This window comes from Atractosteus spatula, chromosome 11 (genome assembly GCF_055471065.1).
Source record: "Atractosteus spatula isolate fAtrSpa1 chromosome 11, fAtrSpa1.hap1, whole genome shotgun sequence".
Lineage (NCBI taxonomy): Eukaryota > Metazoa > Chordata > Actinopteri > Semionotiformes > Lepisosteidae > Atractosteus > Atractosteus spatula.
The window spans coordinates 48,803,635-48,827,669 of NC_142716.1; the positions used below are offsets into that span (position 1 = coordinate 48,803,635).

General features: G+C 46.6%; 1 protein-coding gene across 3 annotated transcripts in view; it reads left to right on the forward strand.

The window, feature by feature from the left end:
- Positions 1-23,494, forward strand: part of helz (helicase with zinc finger) — a 69,372-nt gene extending 45,878 nt beyond the window's left edge. For 2 of the 3 annotated variants that reach the window (XM_088927031.1, XM_088927032.1), the window contains exons 23-31: positions 3,240-3,291; positions 5,956-6,140; positions 10,233-10,434; positions 11,249-11,331; positions 11,684-12,206; positions 12,709-12,916; positions 13,470-14,022; positions 17,633-17,885; positions 18,697-23,494. In XM_088927031.1, the coding sequence (XP_088783157.1) occupies positions 3,240-3,291; positions 5,956-6,140; positions 10,233-10,434; positions 11,249-11,331; positions 11,684-12,206; positions 12,709-12,916; positions 13,470-14,022; positions 17,633-17,885; positions 18,697-19,040 (2,403 nt within the window). In that variant the 3' untranslated portion in view covers positions 19,041-23,494. The remainder of the gene's footprint in view (positions 1-3,239; positions 3,292-5,955; positions 6,141-10,232; positions 10,435-11,248; positions 11,332-11,683; positions 12,207-12,708; positions 12,917-13,469; positions 14,023-17,632; positions 17,886-18,696) is intronic. The other variant, XM_088927033.1, reaches the window with a different exon arrangement.
- The last annotated feature ends 541 nt before the right edge of the window (positions 23,495-24,035 follow it).

Genomic DNA, 24,035 nt, shown 5'->3' on the forward strand with positions numbered 1-24,035 from the left:
GAGACCACACGGGTCAATGCAGCCTGGTTTATTTCTTTTAATGCCTTGCACTAAAAACAGGTCCCTTAATATGTGTCTGTTTTCGTGCTTGTATTTGGCAGGATATAGGATTTTCTGTACATGTTCCCTGCGTTTCTTGCTGTAACTATGACACCCGATGTCATGGAGCGCTTGTGCCATGTCTTCTGGGGGCTTAGAAGAAATGAGCTCCTCATGCATGTCTCTAAGCGGCCAAGTGCCTACGCTGCTTCTCTGTTGGTAATCCACGGATATTAACCTGGACCTTTCACAGCTCGCCTGTGCTGCTAGTTCTATGGAGATTCTCGACAGGCTGCAGGAAAGCGTCGGGCAACCCGGATTCGAGACCTTTTGCTGCGCGACGAGCTTTAGAAAATGGGGTTTGTGTTCCGGCAGCACTGCTGGGTTAAAAATACAGGTTTATAGGAAAACACAAGCTCAGTATCTCTCTCTGCCTGGCCCAGTTACCCACCCTGGGCTCCCTGGTAGATCGCTTTTTCCTTCATATTTTTCTACTAGTTTTATTTCTCCATGCATTTTCCATTTAGTTTCTTTGTATTTTATTTATTAATAAATGGCCGTGGTGCTCAATTAGTTTCAGCAGGATTTTTCCAATTTTTAAATGACCACTTTCTAATGAACTTAGATGTGCGGCAAAATTGCACCGGTTTCACCAATAACAGTTAATCGAAGTACCGGAGAGTTGTGGTCAGATAAGAACTTTTGTCCCTCCTACGAAAGAACAGTACAGCGCAGAACACAATTATAGTTCACTTTTATAGTCACTGGAGGCGAGTTCATGCTGCATTAAGCCTACCTCTGCCTCCGTGGGAGTGTTATTTGTGGTGTTCAAGCTGTCCTGTGGGGCTGTGATGGCTGATCATACCCGCAGTCACATGGCCGGAGTGCACATGATCCGACGGCTCGTCCCAAGCGCTGGTCTGTTTGATTTCCACGCCGGCGCGTCTGCAGCGTGGGAGTGCTTCGGTCACGCCAGCCCTCGTTAACGCAGCCGCGCCGGCCGCTCCTGCGGAGCTGTATTCGTCAAGACAAGGGTGGAAAGCGATTACGGTGAAAAACGAGCCTTATTTCCGGTCGAGGCATTTTAATTGACATGAGGAAAGGAAACATCTTGTCCCCTCTTTGTTTTTCACGGCCTTAATAAAAATTGAGGCTGATTTCTCCATCACGTAGTGAAAGGATGTATCCAGTCCAACAAGTGTGTTGCTTTTTGGTCCAGCTAATTGTTTTTGCTCTTGGGTTTCTCAGCTTATTATTTAAAACATGATTGTTAGTTACCACACTGTTGTCTGTGAAACAAGCTCTAGCAACAATGACTCTAATTTTCTTATTTCCAATTGTTTTAGTCCTGTATTTGGAGTCATTTTGAGCTCAGGCCTTGTGGGTTTATTTTTTTTTCCTGTGGGAATTTCTGACCTTGAACTGCGCGAAGATCCTGTACGGGCAGAGACCTTTGAGCACAAATACGTTACTGCCGAGTGAGTCCAAGCAGGTACGCTTCAACTGTGGTCTTGTGCATTCTGTTGTGAAAACCCATTGATGCGTTGATATAGTACGCGTGTGTGCAGGTATATCGGCTGAAGTGGACACTGGTTCTTTCATCACAAGTCTTGCTACCTTGTATTTGTTAGTAAGCACTTGTATTGAGACAAGACAGTGATGCTATGGAGATGTCCTCCTCATAAGGACTGTATATGCTTATTTCTTGCTGTACTACGTGTTGACACGTTGGATAACACAATTAGTTCTTCTGTTTGCACTAGTTCAGCCTTGTTTCCTGAAGCTGCATGGGGGGGAGAAGGGGTGAAGAAAAAAGGGTTCGGCTCGCTCTTTTCCAGGGAGCACTTGATGGGACTGGGGTGGGAACAACGTAACGGGAAAACTACACATCAGGAGGGATGGCCGGGGAGCAGTGGTGTCGGTGGCAGGAGCTCCGCCTCGCCCACCTGAGTGCAGAACTCGCGCGAGAACCGCGGAACGGGTGCTGACGACCGTGCGGCGCGTGCCCCCTGGAGACCAGGAGGGGCGCGGCAGAAGTGACGTCCCCCTCGCCCACTCAGGACAGCGGGCTGTGGCTGAGGGAGATGTGCGATTCCGGGCAGACGACAGGGACAGGGCACCTGGCCGACGCGGACACTCTGGCGGGAAGAGGCACCGGAAAGGACCGCCGCCTTTTGAACTGAGCCGGGCTTTAAAATGGACTTTTTAGAAGTTAGAGATGGGCCTGTTCCATCCACGCAAGCTAACAGCTTTTTAAAACGTCCTTCTTGAAATTGTGACATGTCTTGAAACAAATTCACCATGTTGCAGTGAGGTATTTGCGTTGTATTCATATATGTGCGAAAGGAATTCAAAATCATAAATCATTGTCCCTTGTCTTCGAATATGTCCCAGGCGGCTGTTGGTTTAAAAGAGATTAAACCACTCACTTCCATTATGTGACGGCTAAACTTGTTTCCTAGCCCAAAAACCAAAAACATCACAAAAGGTGCATCTTTTTTAGCAGCTCCCTGTTGCTCTGCTCCGTGTTAAAGGAAATGATTTAATTCTTCAAACTGGCATGGCGCTGTCTGACATCTTTAATATTACAGCAGCGGGGAGAGACCTTGCTGCTGTCACTAGTTAATGGCTTTTCAGCAGATGCTGCAGGCATTGTTGTAAAAGGGCTCTCTATTTGCATGTTTCTGAGAATTGTATGGTAATTAAGCTATTTACAACATTCATTTAAAGAAAGGAACAATCACAATATGTAAATTGAGCCTTCAGAAATGACATATTGAACACTGCTGTAAGTCATAATAATCTTGTATATTAAATGAATTGTTTAATATCTCCCCAGGTAGGTTTGTAAATAAGGATCTGGTGTTTTTCTTCTTCCTCTGTTTCTTTTCCCCAAAAAACACCCGACAGGTTGTGTACGACCTGAATCGTAAGTGGCCTCTTTGTTTTGCTGGAAGCGGTTTTTAAGAAAGCTCCACTGGGCAGCAGGAAATGCCCTGTGAGAGTCCCAGCTGTTTTTTAGCAGGATTTGCCGAAACAGTTTCCATTTCTCTGTAGGAAATTGTCAATTTCGTTGATGTCACTGGTGTGATTGACACCGGGCCCAGAGTTGTATTTATGCTTCACTTATTGCGTGTTAGTAAATGCACATGACTGCTTCACAGGAATGAAAACTTTTCTGTTTCGTCTTCTCCCTGTAGGGCAAAGGGCAGCATCAGAACCAGGCTGAGCATTTTCAAGCAGATGGTTTTGGTAAGTTCTTTTTTTAGCTCTCGTGTTGACGACCTACGTGGTTTGGAGTTCATCGCCATCTTGTTACTGTGATTACTGAAAACCATTTCAAATAGTTTTTTGTTCCTCTTGAAGAGGGTGAAGAGGAGGTGAAAGGGTGGTGTGTGGAGATGTTGGTCATCTTTATTGCTCAGCTGCAGCCCTGCAGTTGTGGCAGTGTTGCTCTTAGCTGCATCCCTCATGCTTGGTTGATACACATTTCTCTTTTTTATGGTGTGCAGCAGGGTGACAGTGCAGAGTTTTTAAAATAGCCAGTTGGCATCCCCATGGAGAGGCCTTGGGCACCCAAATGTTTTCCCTGTACAGCGTTCAATGCATAGACACAAAATACAGCTTAATGAGATGCTTTTCAGGCGTTTTTCAGGAAAGTCACTAGCAGCCAGAAGCACGATTTTTGTTGTGCTGAAAGAAAATACTTTGTTGAAATCTGATGCTTTGAGTTTCCAGTTATACAGGTATATAACTTTGCACCATCAAGGAATCTCTGAAAGCAACAGCCCTGTTGTCTCAGAAGGTTTCTTAGTAGCTTCGTGCCTGATACCTGTCCATTCCAACCAGTGTGAGAAGCTCTGTAATAGAGCGATTCCATATTATATTCCCTTTTAATCAAATTCTAAAAGTATGCTTGTTGACGTTAGTTAAAGACTTCGATGCTTAAAATGTTTAAGGAGAAATGGAATACCGGTGTGTATTTTTTCATTAAAGTACCGAGACCAGCCATATACTGTATGTTTATGTTCCAAAATTAATATTGTTTATGGCATTCACACGCGTTACAGTATGCTCCTATTCTTTTTATGCTCAGCTACTAAGATTTCCCTTCAGTGGTAAAATTCCATATAAATATTCAATACTAAAACGGGCACAGTAAAGACATTAAATATACATATACATACTGTATACAGTACAGTTTGCATACGGTAATATGTTTATGTTCCTAAATCAATCTCTTTTATGAGCATGTGAAAGTCATGGTGAATCGATTCTCAAACATTACTGTACTTTGCATGATTAGAAACAAATGCGTGATTGCGAAATGCTGTGGTGTTACTTTTACAAAGACGGTCAATGAAAAAAAGAATGTGGACCAGGGCAATACTTTGAGTTTACAGCTTGTCCAAGGTCATTCATTATTAAAACTATTAGTAATATCTTCGTTAAAGACTTTGATGGCGACAGCTCAAACATGAGAGGTTGAGCTTTATTAGCTCCACCTTGCGGAAATTCCGGATACTATTAATTTACTTGAGGTACTATACGAGAATTTACGGTAACTCGCGGTAGACTCCGTAAAGCGCACCGCAAAATAATGCGGTATCGCCTGCTCGTTTTGAATGGCTGCATCTGTAGTAATTATCTCCTCGTGTTTCCTGGAAGTTTCTGTTGTGGTTCCCTGGTAAATCACGTGAACACTTTGAAAGAGATCTGCGTGTAAACCCTGAGGCTGGACTGCAGGCGTAATACACATTAGCAAACGCTTTCTGTCACAACAGGCTGCAGTATAGTACAGCTGTGCTCTCAGTTTAACTTGAATTAGCAGTTAGTGCCTCTGAGTACTCCTTTTAGGATGGCTCCTGATGTCTGGAAAATGTGCTGTGCTTTCAGTCCAGTCAGCAGCGGTCATCCTCTGTAATACCAAAACCACCTGGGTCTCTCTCACCTGTTCTCGCACGTGTGATGTGATGCTTACCCTGCGCGGAAAGCCTTCTTGTCGATGACACAAGCCTGCTCTGTATATGACAATGCCATGTGTCAGTGTGCCTTGGCGCCACCACTCTGGTCCTGTGCTCGGTGGTGACACAGCTCTGCATCGCAGGGAGGGCGAATCTTCTTGCGAGATGTCAGCCTGGCGCCTTGCTTGTCCTCTGCATTTCGCAGACATCGCTGAGGGCCCACTTCCCTTTAGATATGAATCCGTGTTAGCTAAAGCTCAGAGCTGCGATTCAGCCTTCTGGGACCTGCTCTGCAAAGCTTAATTTTCTCATCATCTGAAGATTAATGAGGCCATTGCGGCTTTATTTGATTTGAATCAATAGAGGCTTTCACCGTGGGTAAGGAATGCAAGGAAGGCGTCTCGTTTACTTAAATGTAATTTGGAGAAAATGAAATTTTTCAGAATTTTAATATGGTCGGGGACAATGTGCATTTTCTTTATCACTGAGCTCGCCGGTCGCTCAGCCTGAGCGCTAGGAACTAAGGCGTTTTACCCTTGGTTATGCAACTGATCGCAGCGTTCAAGGGTGAGCAAATTTAATAAATACCAGGAAAACGGCTGTAAAGTCGTTTTTGCTTCCTTCGTGTGACGACGTTGTTCACAGCACTGTTCAGTCCACTCCACTAATAGCGAGCGCCTGCTGAGCACCGTCACGCGGGTTTCAGAAGGGAGAGCGTGATTGGTTAATTGAAGCTCTGGGCTTTGCTGAAGGCTATTAAAAAAGCTTTACAAACTAGGTCACCCCGTCCAACCGGTCCCCCCTCGTTTTCGGCTGCGACTCGGAAGGTGTAAATGGCTCGGGAAGCGAGCGAAGGGGACCCCCGCGTCATGCTTTCTGCCGGGGAGCAGAGGCCGTGCCGGGACCCTCCTGGTGGCCTGACGGCTCGTGTCGCTGTCTGTTCCCACCCCAGTGCAGCCCAGCCCCGCGGTGCTGATGGGGAACCCGATCCGCGCGTTCACGCCTCCCCTGGGAGCCAGCGCCGCCATGGGGAAGTCTCCCAGCCCGGTCCAGCGGATCGATCCCCACACCGGGACCAGCATCCTGTACGTGCCTGCGGTCTACGGAGGCAACATGGTCATGTCGGTGCCTTTGCCTGTAAGTACCCAGTCCTGTTTTAGCATGTTTGGAAGTCCCGTTTGTCTTTTGTCCTTTATTTTTTTTCCCGCAGGGATTTACCCGTTGTTTGTTATACACTCCCCTACTCCCCCCCCACACGCAGAGTTGGCTCTTCATTTCCGTCCTCCAGGTGGCGCCGGTCTGCCGCTGTCCCCTGTTAGCAGCGCACACACTGCGTGCCTTTGCTCTGCAAGCCCTCCAGAGCACACAGCAGGGCTGGGGCTGGAGCGGAGGAGCAGCGCAGCTCTCTGCCAACCCGGCAACCTCCCAGGCAGCCCTGCGGCCAGATGCAGAGGTCGCTGCGGCATGCCTGCCCGAGGAGGGGACCTAGGCCAGCTGCAGCTGTCGCTCTGCCGTGCCAGTCAGCCCAGCCCGCACCCCAGACCAGCAGAACTTCTCCAGTTACGATCCTGTCTGGAGCTTGCTCATTTTTTCTCAGTCATTTAGTTAGATCAGTGTTATTGAGCTTTTTTTGTGCATTTTAAGGGAAACAGAATCCTCTTGGTTCTCTGGTCTCTGCTTGTCCAGCTTGACGTCGGCGTGCCTCCTGGTCTGCAGATCAGCATGTTTTCATGGTGTCTGGTGTCCCCCGCCATGAGCTGTAGTGTCTTGCCTGCGCTGTATTTGACTGGATGGCCAGGAAACACTTTTCAGGAGCAATGACTGGCAAGGACTAGTAGTTCATACAGCGTGGGTCATCCTCTGAACTCGTAGCTGCTGTAATACGCGTCCGGTGTGATTGTTCAACATCACTGTAGGTGCTGCTATGGCGTATCGCTGTGACCAAGGAGAAGTATTGTGATAATTCTGCTTTATGTTCCAGTACGTCCTCGCACCCTCGAGGTGAGGAATGAAATGAGGCCGATTCGTTGCGTCTCGGCAGGAATTAACAGAAGGCAGGTCTTTCATTAGTAATGAGCAGCGAAGTGCCTTCGCTCCTGTTCTTCAGTCCTTGCTGTCGCTTTATGAAACCGTTGCTTTGCAGTCACATGTTTTGTCATTTCGTGGGAAATGTTACAGCCTTGGTGCACTTACTGAAAAAAACCTTAACATGTTTAGAGTGGAAAAACTCCGCTGTCACTGTTTTAGTGGAGGAATAAAAGTTTTATTTCTAATTGTAAATCTATGAATTTTTGTTTTACTGTACATTTGTTTAATCTTTATTTTTTGTGTTTTTGTCACACAAGGCTGTAGTTAACATCACTTTCCTTTGTATTTACATACATTCAGTCCCTGACCCTGAGGTTTTCTGCCTTTCCTTGTGGTCGAGTTGAGGCATGTTTATGACCTAATGCTGCGCAGACTTTTATTTTGAGTCATATCGCAGAGGTCACCTTTAAATTGTGAGATAAAATATGCTTCAAAAGAGCGCTTTTACCACAATCAAGCATCTAAGGCTGCTAGGCAGGTCTTAACTGGGACGTCTTTGTCATTTTCACACCTGCGGTTACACTTGGGTAGAGCAGATATTATCTGAATCAAAGATTTGTTCGGTCTAAGATGAAAAGCAGTCTCGTGTACTCTATTGCAGGTTAGTAGGATGAGTATGTATGAAAGGAGAGGAACCCAGTGGTTTAATATTGGTTCTTGCCTTCATTGTGTTCACAGTTGAAGTTTGCAATCGTTAAGTTGTTTTGAGGATTCAGTTAACAGCAGGTGCCAAAGTTGAAATGTTTTATCAGTTTATTCCTAAATCAGTGGCCATCTGCATCATGGCATGAGAGATTTGCCCTTTACGGTATATTTAGGGACAATAAAACTGCATCACAAATGCAGTGCTGCTTAATGCTTTTCCTGCTGCAGTTTGTAAGTGGCAAGAACCATGAGTTCAAGCCAGTTTTTGGAGATGCAGGCCTGATGCAACTAAAATTCCATTTGTCACTTACTGGAAATTTCATAGAATATCGCTGAAGCTCAATGAGGGTCTGTCGTGCCAAGATGGAGAATTTTAAATGCATTTAGTAAAAGGACTGTTTCAAAGCAGCATGAAAATTACAGAAAGCAATAAAAAAAAGCACCTTTGTTTCTCTTCATGGGTATTAAGATTCTAATTATTAAAAATTAATAACAGCAGGTGTTGTGAAATAAATTGCTTTTTTCCTTTAGACTTGTGAGTTTCACCTTATACCTGTTTTTATATCTGTCCTGTTCCGTTGCCAGCCTGATGTTACTGTGAATTGTTTTGTCTTTGAATTCTCTTGGGATTCATGCTTAACAGTATTTGGCTTCGGACGCCACAAGACCAAGTTACAGCTGCCCCTTTGAAATCGGCTCAGAAGATCTGAACAGCAGCACCAAATCTTGAACTATGCCATTGAGGTGTGAAGTAATCTGAATGATTTATGCTTCATCCTCAGTATCTTGGGATTTTCATTTGTGAGAAGACTGTGTATAAGCAATGCAGAAGGATTTTTGGAATGAATCATAGTGAATTCATTGGATTCTCATTTACTGGCAGAGCATAAGGATAGATCTTAGTTATAGTCTCTTAAGTTGGTTCTTTAAAGAAACCAGGGAGTTGGTTTTGACAACATGGTTGAGCAGCTTGTTCAGACTCACGCAACCCGTTATGTAAAAACATTCCTCTGGTGTGAGATACATTTCCCCACAGTTTACACTTGGCCCCTGGTTTGTGTTTCACTGTTGATTCTGACTAGTCCACCTGGTTGCCTTTTCCTTTGAGGATTTTGATTCCTTGGAAGAGTTAAATTCCTTGAATTCATTTACCCTGTCAATACAGAACATTCCAAGTCTAGAAATGTACCTGTTGCTCCTTTTCCGAGTCCAGAGCAGAAGTATGTGTGTGGTGGTCAAGATGGCGCCCGATAATGGTGAAATTTTGTTTTTCCTTCTGCAAAATAGCAGCGCCTCTTCTGCAGAAGATCAAGGCTTTTTAAAATTCCCATTGTCAGTGTAGGTGCTGGTTCTGTCAGGGTTCGTTCCCCAGAAGATGAGATTGGTTTGCTGTGCTGGTGCTCATCTTCCTTCTCTTCATCTCTCCTCCCTGGTTTTCAGCTTCTTGCTCGTCTGAGGTTCTCTAGTGCTGTTTGAGGTATTTGCCTGTAGATAAAATCCACATTCCCTCACGAGAGATTAGACCGATCTCGGAGCTGTGTTTGAACACAGAATGAAAAAAACAAAAGCATTAATCTTTAGAGGCAGCGTCTGATCTCGTAGCGAAGATCTGAGGAGAACAGTACTGCTCTGCAGTTTCTTTGCTGTGCTCTGTGAGACGATGTATTCTCCAGTCACCTTTTCTAACCATCTAGTTGTTAAACATCACTGGCTTTTACAGAACCTTGCATCGGTTTGTGCACCATTTTAGAAATTATGCAAGGAACAAACTATAAGGAAGCCAAATTAGCTTTGGTATAAGAGTGCTACGTGCACTGTTGTGGAAAAAAAATGTTCTTTTTCTGGTTTTGTACATTCAGGGTAAAAAACAAACAGTATTTTCATGTACAAGGCATGTTTAATTATTCTTCCTTGTAAATCACAAAAAGAAGAACAACATTAATTCTTCTTTCACAGTGTCATGTTGATAGCTGGTGCCATGATTAATTTTCTGCTGGCAAAATGAAGCTTTTTAGTTGTTTCTTTTTAAGCTGCATAAATAAAAGGTAAATAACTGAAAGTTTTGTTTGTGCCCCCTGCCTCTCGCCTCAGATTTGCCATTTATTGCTCTTATTAATGATGCTTATTTATATGCGAAAACGTATAACATCTTTCGTAATTCCCTTTTCTGTTTTTTTTATATTCCATTACCAAGCATCCTGCAATTAATCTTCCCTGGTTACCTCATGCGGTTCACAGAAGGCCCAGGATGTGGTGTCCGTGTTCGTGTTCTAGAAAGAGGCTGGCTGGCTGGTCCAGCCGGGCTCCCGGCTCACTCGTGGCTCCACCACAGACTGAGCTGCGGGCTCTTATTGTGCTCTGTCCTCCGGAGAGGCAGGACTGAGGTTCTGTTATGAGGTCTAGTCGATTAGCTTGCTACCTTTCCCTCCGTGTTGCTGGATTGTTAATTATGTTGTTCCTTGCTGTTAAGTGTGTCTCCCTCCCCCCCACCCGCAGGTTCCCTGGCCAGGCTACCAAGGCCGGTTTGCAGTGGATCCCCGAATCATGAGTCACCAGGCCGCCATGGCTTACAACATGAACCTGCTGCAGGCGCACGGCCGGGGGTCCCCGATTCCCTATGGAACCAGTCTCCCCTCGCCCATCGGGCTCAACCCGCCGCCGGGCCAGGAGAAGGACCCGCAGGACCCCAGCCGGAACGGTGCTTGGCTTTCCGTACACTCTGCTCGTGTCACAGGGCTCTGGAGGGCCTGCGGACGGGTGGCTCAAGTCGTGCTTGGTTGTTCTAGCACAGGGTCAGCCTTGTCTTTGCGTGAAACCGTGCAGACAGCTGTGAAGCCGGGCAGATAGCACCTTGCCATAACTGTAAATCGCATTTGGTTGCTCCATGGTCTTTCTGGGTAGTGGAGTGTGGTAATAGGGTAACACACTACCATCAAATGTCCATTTCCAGTGAAACTAGGTAACTGTGGGCGGAAAAAACTCAAAACAGTGCCGCAGGTCCCTGCAGGAGGGGGGCCACACGGTTCCTGTGTTTTCCACAGGAAACCAATCCACTCCCGAGTATCCGTGTTAATCCCAGAGATCAGAAAATGTGGGATATCATTTGATGTCCTGGGGTCTCCTATGGGATAAAACAGCAGTGCCTCCTGTTCAAGGTGGTTCTGGACTTATTTGTTAAAGAAAATCCATCAAATTAAGCCATAGGCGGTGGTCATTGTTTTAATAAAACATTTGTAAAATGAATATTATATTTACGTTTTTTAAATGTGTGCACATGTGTGTCTTCAGTACAAATACTGTCAGATGTGTCAGTTTACCTCCAAACTTGTTCCCAGCTCTGTCCCGTGACAGACTGCTCTCTTCAGTTTATTGTTACAGAGGGGCATTATAGGCAAAAGAAGGAGTGAAGTGTCTTTATAATTGCCCTTCTGCTGGGTGTGCACATCCATTTACAAGAAGCTGGTGTGCCGACAGGACATGTAGATTTCCGCTAATTGTCTGATTGTGTGCAGGGAAAATAGATGCAAATCCAAAACTGGACCCGAGCAGACTTCAGACCCCGGAAAGAAAACTCCCTGAGTCAAAAGAAAAGCAGGTGCATATTTTACTTAATTTTTTATTTTAATTTGGCGTAGCGGTAAAGTGATTTAACGAATCGTGACACCTCTTTTAACTCATTCCGTGGGGCTGTGGCCTTAGTTCACGTGTCGTTCAGATTGCGAATCGAGTCGAGCAGTAGCTTCCACCGAGAAGGCGCTCGATCAGCATTGGTAGAAAACGTTGTTTCACAAGAGAACAATTACAAGCGAACGGCCTCTCTGCCCCAGCTCGTCTGGTTGGTAGTATCAAAGGGATCCAGACTTGCTGGGGCAAAACAAGGGCAGTAAGGGGAGATGGGAAGTTCTTTTTGCCTTTGGATATCAGATTGTTCTTCTTCCTTTCCCCAGGGAGACTTGGATACAGGACAGAGCCGGAGTCCAGACTCCCAGGGCCCGCTGGGGTTCCCCAACGCCAGGCTCCACCGGAAAGACAATCCCGGCCAGAGGCAGCTCGGCTTTCACCTGGCGCCCCCAAACCCTGGCTTCCCTCCCCACCCCAGCAGCCGCCAGTTCCCTCACCAGTACCCCCTGCCTCGCCCCCCTTTCCGGCTGCAGCAGCAGCAGAACAGCTTGCCTCCTCAGCACCCCAGCCAGATGCATCAGCACTCGTCCCAGCTGTCCCCGGTCTTCCCCGCTGGACACGCCCCCTCCTTCTTCAACACCCCTCTGCCTCACAGGGGCCTGCAGTCCCCCAGCCTGGAGTCCATGGCCGCCGAGCCGCCTGTCCCTGGTCTGATGCCAGAGGAGATGAATAATTCCCTTCGGTCAGTTCCTCAGCTCAACCCCCCCAGCCACCCGCCGCCGCCCCCCCAGCCCAGCCGGCTTGGCAGCTTCCCGGATGAAAACTCGGATCCCATGCTGGAAGGACTCGGTATGTGGGCATGAGCCAATCGTGTGTTTTATCTTGGGCAGTGGGCTGTGATTTTATCACATCTCCTTCAGGAGCGATATTCATCGAGTAGAGATCAGCGGTTTTTACTCTGCATCAACCGTTTTTCTCTTCTCAGTACTTTTGTTTGCCATTGTAGAACATGTGAGTTATTACTGGAGTAAATCAGCTGTCTGCTCACTACAGGTGGTACAGCTCGGGTCCAGTGTTTAGGTCTCTTGAATGCAGCTGCACGCCTGTACAGTTGGGAGATGTTTAGTAAAGTGGCTCAGTCAAGGCTGTAGCGATCTTGTTTGGGCTTTTAAGAGCCTTTTTGAAAAGAAAACATCTGCAAAGATGCCAGCACTCAAGGACTGGAGTTGGTGCGCCCTGTAGGAACCGCTCCAAGATTTTCGAGTTTCGCACAGGGAGTGCCGAGATTGGCTTGGTTTCTCCTCGCCGCTCGGTGCAGACTGACCAGCTCCGCTCTGTTCTCTCCGCACAGACGTCCCAGGCGCCTCGGCCCTAGAAGCGCTGAGCCAGCAGGCCCGGCTGAGCCAGTGGAATGAGCACAGCCACTTCCTGCCGGGGGGCGTGGCCTTCCCCCTGGCGCACCTGGCCCAGCCTGCCCTGCGCTTCCCCGCACAGCTGCTGCGCGCCAACTGGAGGCTGGGCGCCGGCGCCGAGGAGGACACGGGGCCGGCTTTCCAAAGGTTGGTGATGTGCGTTCCAGCTTACTCATATTGCAGCTGGCGTCGGATGCAGGCATTGCGCCTGATGCTGTATTCAGATTGGAATGGTGGCGCAGTGCTTAGCATTGCTGCCTCGCAGTGTTGGGGTCCTGGGTTCAAATCCCAGGGTGCTGTCTGCATGGAGTTTGCATGTTCTCCCCAGGTTTGCGTGGGTTTCCTCCCACAGTCCAAAGACCTACTGCTAGGTGAATTGGTTTCTGGGATAATAGGCCTAATAGGGTTTAATAGGGATAATAGGATAATAGGGTTCCTGGGATAATAATGTGAGTGTGTCTGTCTGCCCTGAGATGGGCTGGCGCCCTGTCCAGGGTGTATCCTGCTTTGTGCCCAATGCTTGCTGGGATAGGCTCCGGCTCCCCCACGACCCCGGGATGGAAGAAGCCGATAGTAACTGGGTGGATGGAAGTGCTTGATGTTCTGCTGGGGGGGTACAGGGCGGACAGACTAGAAAAGGCAGTGTTTTGAAGAAAGGCTCCGGTTCTCATTGTTCACGGCCGACACAATTCGCTTTTAGGTTCCCTGGCCTCCTGAGGGAGATGGCACCCCAGGACCAGGGCGAGCAGCGGGACCCGGCCGAGATGATGCCCCCCCCGCAGTCACGCCTGCTGCAGTACCGGCAGGTCCAGCCCTGCAGCCCCAGGGGGCTCCCCTCGCCCACCGCCACCGCCAGCCACAGCGGCCCCTTCCCCGCGCCCTTCGGGGACGTCAGCCGCGAGCTGGAGATGATCAACAGCCAGGCCTTCCAGCAGCAGCCCCAGGCGCCGATGTACAACCCCGCTTTCCCCCTGCCCGCGGGCCGCACCACCCCGCCGCCCGTGAAGTACCTTCTGCCCGAGGCCCAGTGGACTCACCCCGGCCTGCCACCCAGCCACGTGCTGGGGCAGGGCTTCCACTTCGGCGTGCCGCCGGCCCTGGCCCACAGACAGGAGCAGGTGCACCTCCTGCAGCTGCAGCAGCAGCAGCAGCAGCAGCAGCAACAGCAGCAGCACTCCGCCCCCAGCCAAGAGCCCTTTGACCCCCTCTCTCCACGAACAGTGTCCGCTGCCTCCCTTCACAATGTAGAAGAGGTAAGACGGGGGGTGTCCTGGGTGTGCGTGCGAGTGTGAGCCGCGTGCGTGCGAGTGTGAGGTGTGTGCTCGTGCTCGCGAGTGTGAGCCGTGTGTGAGCGCGTGCGAGCGAGTGGGTTGGAGAGCTTGCCTGCCGCTCCCCCAGCTTCAGCTGTCTGCGCGTGTGCGCGTCCAGGTGAACACGCATGTCGGGCTTCCTACTCCCTGCAAGAATGCTAGGACCCAGATTCCGGCACCAGGGGGTGTGAGAGGCGCGGGTCTTGAGTGGGTGTGGACTGCGGTGCCAAGGGGCTGGGCGGTTGTTGTACAGGCACCTTGCGACACCACCACTTCTGTATTTCCTAGGACTGAGCTGATGGGTGTCTCGTATTCGGCTGCCTTTTCTTTTCAGTTCCTCTGTCGCTCCTACTTTCGGTTGTTATTTTTTTAAGCGGAGCTCCAGTTCTGTTCTCCTCTGCCTTTCACAGCTGGATTTTAAGTAGGATTGGAACCACAGTCTGCTTTACTTCATATTCTGCCTGGGAGAAAAACAATGATTAAAATGCCACAAAAAATAGACTGGCATTCCTTCAAGGTCTTCTTTGTAGATTTGTTCACTGATGGAGATTTGTTCACCGATGTTTTGGTTTTTTTCTTAAAAACCGTACATCATTAAAAAAAAAGAACAACTTCCTAAAAGCTTTAGAGTTAATCTTTTCACCTGTCTGGTACCGTCGCTGGAATCTAAAATTGGCCCCAAGGGGCTTTAATTGCTGTGCAATGCTCTGTCTGTATCGTTGGGGAGAGAAATAGGTTAAAAGTGAACAGACATCTTATTTCATGATTAAAAAACGGTTCGTTCCTTCGCTCCAGGCTTCTGGGCCAGGGAGCGTGACGAACCATCTGTTGTCTTGGACGGTGATAACAGTGTGTTAGAGTGTTGGGTGTTTTTTCCGGGGGGCTTTGAGACACCTGGGAAGGCAGCGCGGAGGAGTGCGGAGGGCACAGATCCCGGAGGTCCTGGTGACCAGAGCGGCGCTCCGCGGGCTGTTCTGACAAGGGAAGGGAGGTGTGTGAAGTGTAAGTGTGAAGCTGCGCACATGTAACGGTTTGGTGGAAAGGGGGAAAATGAACCCTGGAGAGGTGGCGATTTAAATGTCATGAGTAACTGACAGCTACGCGGCAGAATTCGGCAGGCGTGTGTGTTATGAATACGCGAAAACTCTTCCGCCCAGCTGTAGAAACAACACAAGAACTTGCTCTGTTCCGCCGTAAATTTCACTCTTAATTTGTTTCTATTTGATCTACCCTCCCAGTGCTTTGCATTTCCTTCTGAGCTGATGGGAGCCGTTTTGTATCTTTTCCCTTTTTTTTTTGGTCCGTTCCTTATCGCTTCCTGTTACTAAACTATCCCAAAAAAGTGTGTTCTGATTTATGTTCAGAGTATGTTCTCCAGAAGAGATACCTGATACTGCTCTCCTTATTTAGCTATGCAGTAACTCGAAGGGATAATCCCAGAATGTTTCCTTGGGTGTGACGCCCAGTCTTCGCAGCTGTCGGCCATGCGGCTGTTCCTTCTTGCGGAGGGCAGAAGTCGGATGTCTTGGGCCGGGCAGAATGTGAAGAATCTCCTTGCCCAGCCCTCTGTGGGTTGTGCTGCAGATCCATTCTTGTGCAGTACTTTCGGGAAGGGCATTGAGTCACCTGACATTTATTCAGGATTAAGTTGCTCAGGTCGATGCTGTTGGGGAAATTCCCGCATGAGCAAGTTTTAACTGTTTGTACCAGCTGTAAGTTGGATTTGTAGACAGATTGGTACCAATAACCAGCTTGTCTTAGAGTAATATTGTGAGACATATTGGACCTCACATTTATGCAGATGTAGCTCATATCCGACTTCCTGGGATGCTTCTCTAGTTAACAGGAACTCCTGCCAAATGGCTGATGTCTCTCTCTACATGTGGGTGTGGTTTTCCCCTAAGCTGTTTAGTATTTATAGCCATGAAGTAAATATCCTATGAAATTGTTGATTCCAAACTGGAGCATATACAGTATATTAAAATAACATTGAAGGTAACCCTTTAGGTCTGTACAGTTGATAGAGTTGTAAACTTAAGACTGTGATAACAGTAACTCTTCAGTGTGTAAATATCGGAGAGCCTGTTTTGTTTCTGTAGAGATGCAGATCTAGACCTTCAGAGAAGAATCATCATTTTGCTCTTTCTGTGGCCAGTTTCCTACCTGTGCAAGTCTGTTTCATTACCCTGGTGCCCATTTCAGATGTCACTCACAGGTAAAGAACAGCTGTGCACGTTACAAACATTGTTCAGGCTTCTCTCAGCCTGCTGTGGTGCTCGGAGAGGATAAATTGTTAGTTAGCAGCTCAGTGGGACTAAATTAATAATACATGAGCTTCAAATCCCTCTAAAGCAGAACTGTTATCTGCTGCAAATGCAGGAGCTGATAACACTGAATTGCAAAATCTTTTCAGACAGGGCTTTGCAATTTGTGAACATCTTCCTTTCGCCATGAGTCACTGACTCAAGACAACACTTGGAAGTGCAGTGCAGGAAGATGGGAAAATTGATCCATGAACGTTTTCCGTAGGGATGCTCTCTGCGTTTTTACTGTGCATTTGTCTGATTTTGTGTTGGCTTGTGGTGAAATAAACACACTTTTTTGTAGCTTGAAGGTGGTGGAATTATAGTGGCCGGGTGTGTAAATCGTGCAAATTCTGGTCATCAGGTTTACAAAGAAGGAAATTTTGGGTGATATCTGTATTGCCTTCTGGTAGAAGACTGGTGAGACACAAAGCTCTGTAAAAATGTTCCCTTTAATTTCCGTCCAAGTTTGCGAGTTGAATTACTGAAAAAGCAGCAAAAAAGATTGCTGCATGCTTGCATATTCTGAACTCTTCGTTTTAATACCCTTGTCTGGGAAATGCAGATTGTTCTTTCGTGTCCCTGTAATAGGAAGGGATTATGAAAATCTCCAGTGGTATACTCGTCCTTTATAGCTGTGAAATCCACGACAGTGCCCCGGAGGGGTTCTCTAGAGGCACTGACTGTTTCCTCACAGCCCTTCTCAGTAATTAAGACACCTTGAAGGATTTCCAGTCCGATGTTGATGATCTCCCGAAGGCATGGCAGTTGTTGTGGGGGAGCTGCTATCCAGCGTCTTGTGGGCATGAATACAGAACAGCAGTGATCTCACCGCGAGCATCGATTTCCCCTTTCCTCCTCCTGCGGAAAGCAGAGTGTGCAGCTTTAATTGCCAAAACTCGAACATTAAACATGCCTTTTCTTAATGCAATTCGACCCACATACTGTGTGTGGCCAGCCTAGGTGTTCTTCTCATTAATCTCGGAGTGCGCAGCAGGCACACTGGGAGGATGCAGCACTGCCAGTTTGGGCTGGCGAGTGCTGCTTTCTCTCGTAGGTCATGCACATCCTGGCCGTGGGGCGAGAGCACACTGATCAGCCTGCAGGAGCTTGTCTGCAAAGCCAGACGCGAAACGGTTTTCCATTACCTGATGAAGCCTCCACAGTGGATCTGGTTTCGTAGCTCGCTCAGTCTCAGTTTCTAGTCCTTTCTAAGTCGCCGGCATGCGGTTTGCCTTTTTGTGTTGCAGTATGAGCCCCGGGGACCAGGCAGGCCACTGTACCAAAGGCGGATCTCCTCCAGCTCTGTGCAGCCGTTCCCTGACGATTCGGGCACACCCCAGGGCAGCCTCGCACACTGCAAGGAGCTCCAGGACCCCCACAACCATCTCTCGTATGGCTACCCGTCTGCAGAGCTGTGGGCAGGCAGCAGCCCCGCTCTCCCATTCCAGAACATTCCATGCAATGGAGCCAACGGAGTTGTCCCCCACAGGGACCTCATGGGTAGGATCTACAGCACAGGATTTCCTGGGCTCCGAGTTTGCATTTCTGAGCAGTCAGTGAACGTTTCAGGGCCTCTTCTAGCTGTTTGTGAAGGAAGCCAGCGACCTACTGTAACTGTCAGAGTGTTCCGTGATGATAATTTTGTCATCACTGATAATTTTTAACATTTTCTTTGTTGTCTACCGTTTTCTTTTGAGCAAAGCGTGGCCGTTGTGGCAGGAGGAAACATAGTGTGCTTATATATTACATGTGTAATAATAATGCAAAATTGATCGTATGGGTCAGTAGCTGAGCAGTTTTTAAAGCTCGGGCGGTTTTATTCGTTCTGCTAAGAGATCGGGACCCGGGTCAGCTGAGTAGGTAGCAGGCGAGCCGCGGTGTTGTCCTCCTTCGAGATGGTGAGCGTAGAAAAAGAACCAGGACTTCCCAGGCCGCTTGACAGCAGGATGCTTGTTTTTCACCCCTTACTGTAGCGGTTGTGCGTTGCTTATTATTAAAGCTCTTCGTTCCAAGGCCTGGTCTCCAGAGGTTTAACTCATCCATGCAAATGGATCTGAGTTTCTTGTTTTAATCTGTAAATGTAAATGTGTGACTTGTCTTTCAAGACCGTTTTAAAGAGCTGACTCCTCGAGACAGGAGGAGAGGGAAGCGAAGGCTTTGATGAAAGTGATCATGACGAGGGCAGTCGGCTGCTGGTTATTCACAACAGACGGGACGGGAGAAGGCACTTGGAGGGACAGGCGTTCTCGTTTCCCTGCCCAGGCTGTGAAATAACCTCGTCTCTCTCTCTCTCCATCTTGTCTCCGCACAGCAGCGTCCTCGAAGGCGGCGCGTTCGGCGGAGGAGCACGCGAAGCCGGAGGGCGCGGCGCAGCTGGCCGGCTCCTTCAACTTCAGCTCCCTCCAGCACCTGGGACAGTTCCCCCCGCTCCTGCCCAAGAAGCAGCCGGCCCCTGACCCAGGCGGGGGGGGGCCCCAGACCCCTGGCATGAGCAAGCCCCCCACCATGTCGTATGCCAGTGCTCTGAGGGCGCCCCCCAAGCCCCGAACTGCGCCCGAGCAGGGCAAAAAGAACAGTGACCCCCTAACGCTGTTACAGGAGCTCAGCATAGGCAGTTCAACAAGTAGCAACGGATACTACTCTTACTTTAAATAAGTGTAACAAATTAATTAACACACAAAATGAGAGAGAGGAAAAAAACGGAAATACAAAAAAAACTTTTCAACAAGTGCTTTTTTAAGTTGTTTTTATAGATAGAATTTTTGCGTTTTAATTTTTTACTTGCATTAGTCTTGTCAATTCCTTTACTGTTTGACATATCTGTGAATTAAAAATGATATATTAAAAAAGTATATAAAAAAAGCAAAAACACACAAGAACTGGTTGACCACTTGGCTGCCGGACAATCTTTTTCTTTGACTTTGTGCTTTTTCACTGCACTCAGCCCTCGAGGTGAAATCATGGAAGTGATTTTTCTGGGCTCGTGTTTTTTTAAAGATAACGTTAAGTTCATTTATTGTTGAGGTTGTGTTTTATTGTGGGGGCAGCCAAGTGGTTAACCGAATAAAACAAAAACACAAACGTTGTATAGAAGTAGCTTAATTTTTTCTCTAACCTGTACATATAAAGGAGTGAAATGTATGCCACATGCTTAATTTACTGTACCATGTTAGCGCTGACATTACGACACATTGCTGAGTTTCTGTAACAGATGAATCTCCAGTGTATTTAAGAAAGTCTTCACTTAAATGATAATAAACCATTTGAAAACAAAAAAAGACTTGAAAAGACAACATGGAAAATCAAATATATTGTTAAACAAGCCAAAATAACAGAAGAAAAATTGTTTTGGAGGTGTACTGCTCATGTTTCTTGACATACATCAAAGGTGTCTTTCTTGCAAGAATTCAAGTTTAATTTCCTTCTTTTGAAAGTAAGAAATGAAGGTTTCCAGCTTATTGCAGTGGCGTTTAAGAGTGTCACCAACTCCATGGTTGGGTCCCTAGGCCGAACTCAAAGCTGTAATCACTTCATGGATGCGCACCTGTTTGTAGGTGTAGTTTTTTTTCGTTTTAAAATCCGCTCCTGTGTCCTTAATTGGTCTTAAAGTAACTGTATTTGCCTAGTGTTTTTGGTTTTATCATGCAATTTAACATCTAGCGAATAACCTCCATCTTCCCTCCCTCAGTAGTCTGTCGTGTGTGTCGCTCAAGGCAGCTCCTGCTCTCGGCGGCTCGGGGTCCCACTGACTTGAGCGAGATGAGATGGCGAGCTGCATTTGACAACAAAAAGCCCCTTTGCTCATGACTCATTTGTCTGCATAATTATGCTCTGCATTTCTGTGATTTTGCCCTTCATTCTCCATGCGTTTGCTGTGCTCTCTCTTGGTTTACCGTAGTTTGCATTGTGCTTTACCACATTTTTGTGTTAGCCTTGCCATTTTTTGAGCATTTTCCACGATGTAGCCAAATTAGACTTGTCACCTCAACCACCACCAACTCCAAAACCTACCAGAAATCAGTCTAACTCCCCCACCTATTTACCACCGATAAAGGATTCATGCACTGTCCACCTGTGTCAGATCACATGGGTCGAATCAGCTGTGGACGTTGGACAGGGCTTGCTAGTCTTCTTCTCTTTCGGTGTGTGTGTGTGTTAGACCCTGCTCACATTTTCTTTCACCCTTTGTGCTCAGGAGTCTTCGGGGAACGTTGAGGAAACTCGTGTATATTGAAACTCACCTTTTAAGTGCTAGCACTCCTTCATTAGGACAGCTAGCTCTTAGGGCACCAGTGGAGAGGAAGGGGGTTGAGGAATCCATCTGGCCACCCAGGCATTGTTTTAGAAACAAACATGCTGGAGTCCCCGACATAGGATAATGAGGTACATCAGGCCCCTTTTGAAAATTCCAGACTTTAGGATTACTGATTTTTTCAATACGTTTAACAGATCAGAGATTTAAGTGACTCAGTGTTCTGTAAATCCAGACCAAAGTTCTCTACTGTTCCTATTGTTTTTGTTCAGGTTGTCATGCAGAGTATGTTCCTCTGTTGCTATATAGATGGGCAGTTGAAGTGGAAGGCAGGTCTCTTGACAGTGTATCAGACTACAGCATCCGCCTGGAGCCCCCTTTTTTTTTACACTTTGTTTGATACACCTGGTAGTGCTCGGATAGTTGCAACTGATATCTGTTCAAATTGGAAATGCTTTCAGGGTGTTTTAAGTGTGCAAAGGGTGTTTTAGTGACCTGGCAGAGTGGTACTGTAATGCACAGTTTGATTTGTTTGTCGACAAAGACAGAATTGTGCTGTACTTTGTGTGGTCTTATACTGTTACCCTGCTCCTTAACTTCTGGTTAGTCCTTATAAATGTCTTTCTTGCGGTCGGCAAGGACGTCTTCGGAAAACTCTCCCCCAAGCTCCTGAATCGCGGTGGCCAGGCTAGAAGCTCCCAGCAGTCCCAAGTGTTGGGAATGTGCCCAGGGTGCAGATCCGCAATGCCAGCAGGGACACCCTGCTCGGATCCTAGCTCCAGATCTCGGGTCAGGAATCCAGCAGGTTTTCCCACACGCCTTCTAGTCATCAGCAGCAGAAAATAGGGATAATCCCGTTGCAGTTAAACCTTCATCTCTTCAGTTCAGCAGGGCGCTGCCACTGATTTCAAGAGATGCAGAACCTGCTGCACCCCAAGTCAGGAGCACTGGACTGGAGATGCCCCCTAGCCTAGAGCTTGGAAGACCTCCTTCTCCCTCTGTCTCTTGGGCTTTGATCCACTCCAACAAATAGTACCTCCATTTAGTTAGGTCCAATCAATTGAATACCAGTCTAAAATGAATAGGTATGGAATGGTATGTGCTTATGTAATGTTTTGTAAGGTGTATTTGCTAGTTTCTCAGTACCCTATCAGTTGAATTCTCAAGTTGCATTTTATTTTGTTTGGATTAATAAAATGTAGGTCCTGTCAGTGTTGCACTTTTAATATTTTTTTAACACTTTGCAAGTCTTTACATTCTTCTTTTGATAATCATTACATTACCACGCAGTAGAACACATCTCCATACTCTCCACTTGCATGGATTTTATTCACCTTGCTGTTTGTGGTGTTTCTAGCTACTCGGCACAAACCAGGTTTCAGTATTTCACCACATCCACTCCGATGAACAGAAAACAGAAATGACAGTTGTGCTAAGCAAAAAGAAACGTTTTTTTTTAAGGCTTTGCTGTTTTTGTAAATGTTTCAAGAAAACCCATCTTCTGTGGCACTCTGATAATTCTGTATGTACAGTATATAAATATATAAATAAGATGTTTGCCTAGAGAAGAAGTATTTTTTGATTCATCCTTATTGTAGTCATCATACTGAAAACGGCCCAGCTTTATTTAAACTTTTAAGTTAAACCACAGTTACATGTTAAGACAAAGTCTGAGAAATGCATCGACTCTACTGAAAGCTGCTACTCTGCAGAGAGATGGCCTTGTTGAAGTCATGCTCTCATTTTGTTTTGCCTGTTCTGCAGTTTAACAACACCGTAGTTGTCAGAAACAGGAGAGTGACGGGCTTTTATTTGACACGATTCTCGCTTGCAGAGCCTTAGATGATGGGAAGGTTTTGCGTTTGGGATACACTGATTTGAAGTAATATAGGTACAGTATGTGGCGCTGGCTTGTTTCTGCTATGAGTTTTTGTTTTCCATTAAAGTATTTTATATCTAATCTGCAACCTTTCAACCTTAAACATCTGATTTGCATAGCCGTGAAGCTAGTGGAGTCATCCCACCAGTGCCATCCAGTCTGTCTTCGAAAGATTTTGCGTCTTCTGGTCAGTTTATGCTTTGACAAGCAGACGAAAGGCGACAAAGCTAAGCTCGCTGTATTCCAGGCACCGTGAAGGCACCACTCGATACTTGGGAGAACTCACTGTCTTTCTGAAGTTTGCCACTCTGCTCTAGTGCTTTCTTGTGAGCCGTGTTCTGGTTCTCATCTGGGGTGTGTTGACCAGCGAGTGCACCCTTGCTACATATCTGTAAATACTGAACATTTTGTAGGTGTTTCTTTTTAACCAGGACGTAGGGCGTGGGAGAAGGCACAGGTGCAAAGCCTCACTTTTGTAGTCGCTGTTTAAATAAAATGATCCCCTTTTTAACCATTGAAATAGAAGGGTTTATTCACACTGCAGGAATCTTTCAGGAAAGGAAGAACTTTTTAAAGATTTTTTTTTTTGGTTCTGGAAATCCCACTAAGCTTTGTTTGTGCAGGAACAAACCAGTCAAGGAAAAACAAAGATTTATTGAGCACCAATCAAGTGAATCGCGCTTTTTTTATTTCAAAGTCACTCTGTTTTTCAGAAATGAAAGCTGTGAGGTTACGTTTTTGCGTAGGTTTTAAAAATAAACCTGGAACATGAAGTTTATGGGTGCTTTGTAGTTTCAGTGATCTACAATATTTGTGAAATTTGTACTTTTCCCTCTATGCATGTATAAATGTAACCTGGCCTTTTTTTCATTCTCAGATGGTATATAGATTTGTGCAGCATTTTAGTTTTTTTTTCCTAGAAAATAAAAAAATTGATATATTATTTGATGTTTACATTAAACTGTGACATTATAAAAATGGAACACTAGTATTTTACTGATTTATATGCTGATGAAAAATGTCTTTTGAGTTGTGTAAGAGTTGGGCAGAAGTTGCTCCCTGACATGCTCAGGACATTAATCGGTTTTGAAATCTTAACAGATGACTGATTTAGGTTTCTAACAGAATACTTGATCATTCTTTATTTACCCACTCACAGTGTGCAGCTTTTTAGCTGTTGACTTCATGGGCAGTGTACATTGCCGGTGGTGTGTTACACTATAATTAATGTTTTCATTTTCATTTATGCTACTTATAATGGTCGCTTGGATATTTCCACTAGGTCGAGACGCATGCTCCTTCCTTAAAGCTGCTCTTTGTCTCGAAACTCAGAACCCATAATGACCAAGGCCATTTGACTTACTACATTTCTATTGATTGGCGAAAACAACACGTCAGTTCATACTGACCTGCACATACAGTACAAGATCTTGGTGTGTCTGAGATAGCTGAAGGGTGGGGGGGGGGGGCTCTTTTTAGGCCCCTTTTACATTAATTTAAAAGACGTCATGTTACTTTA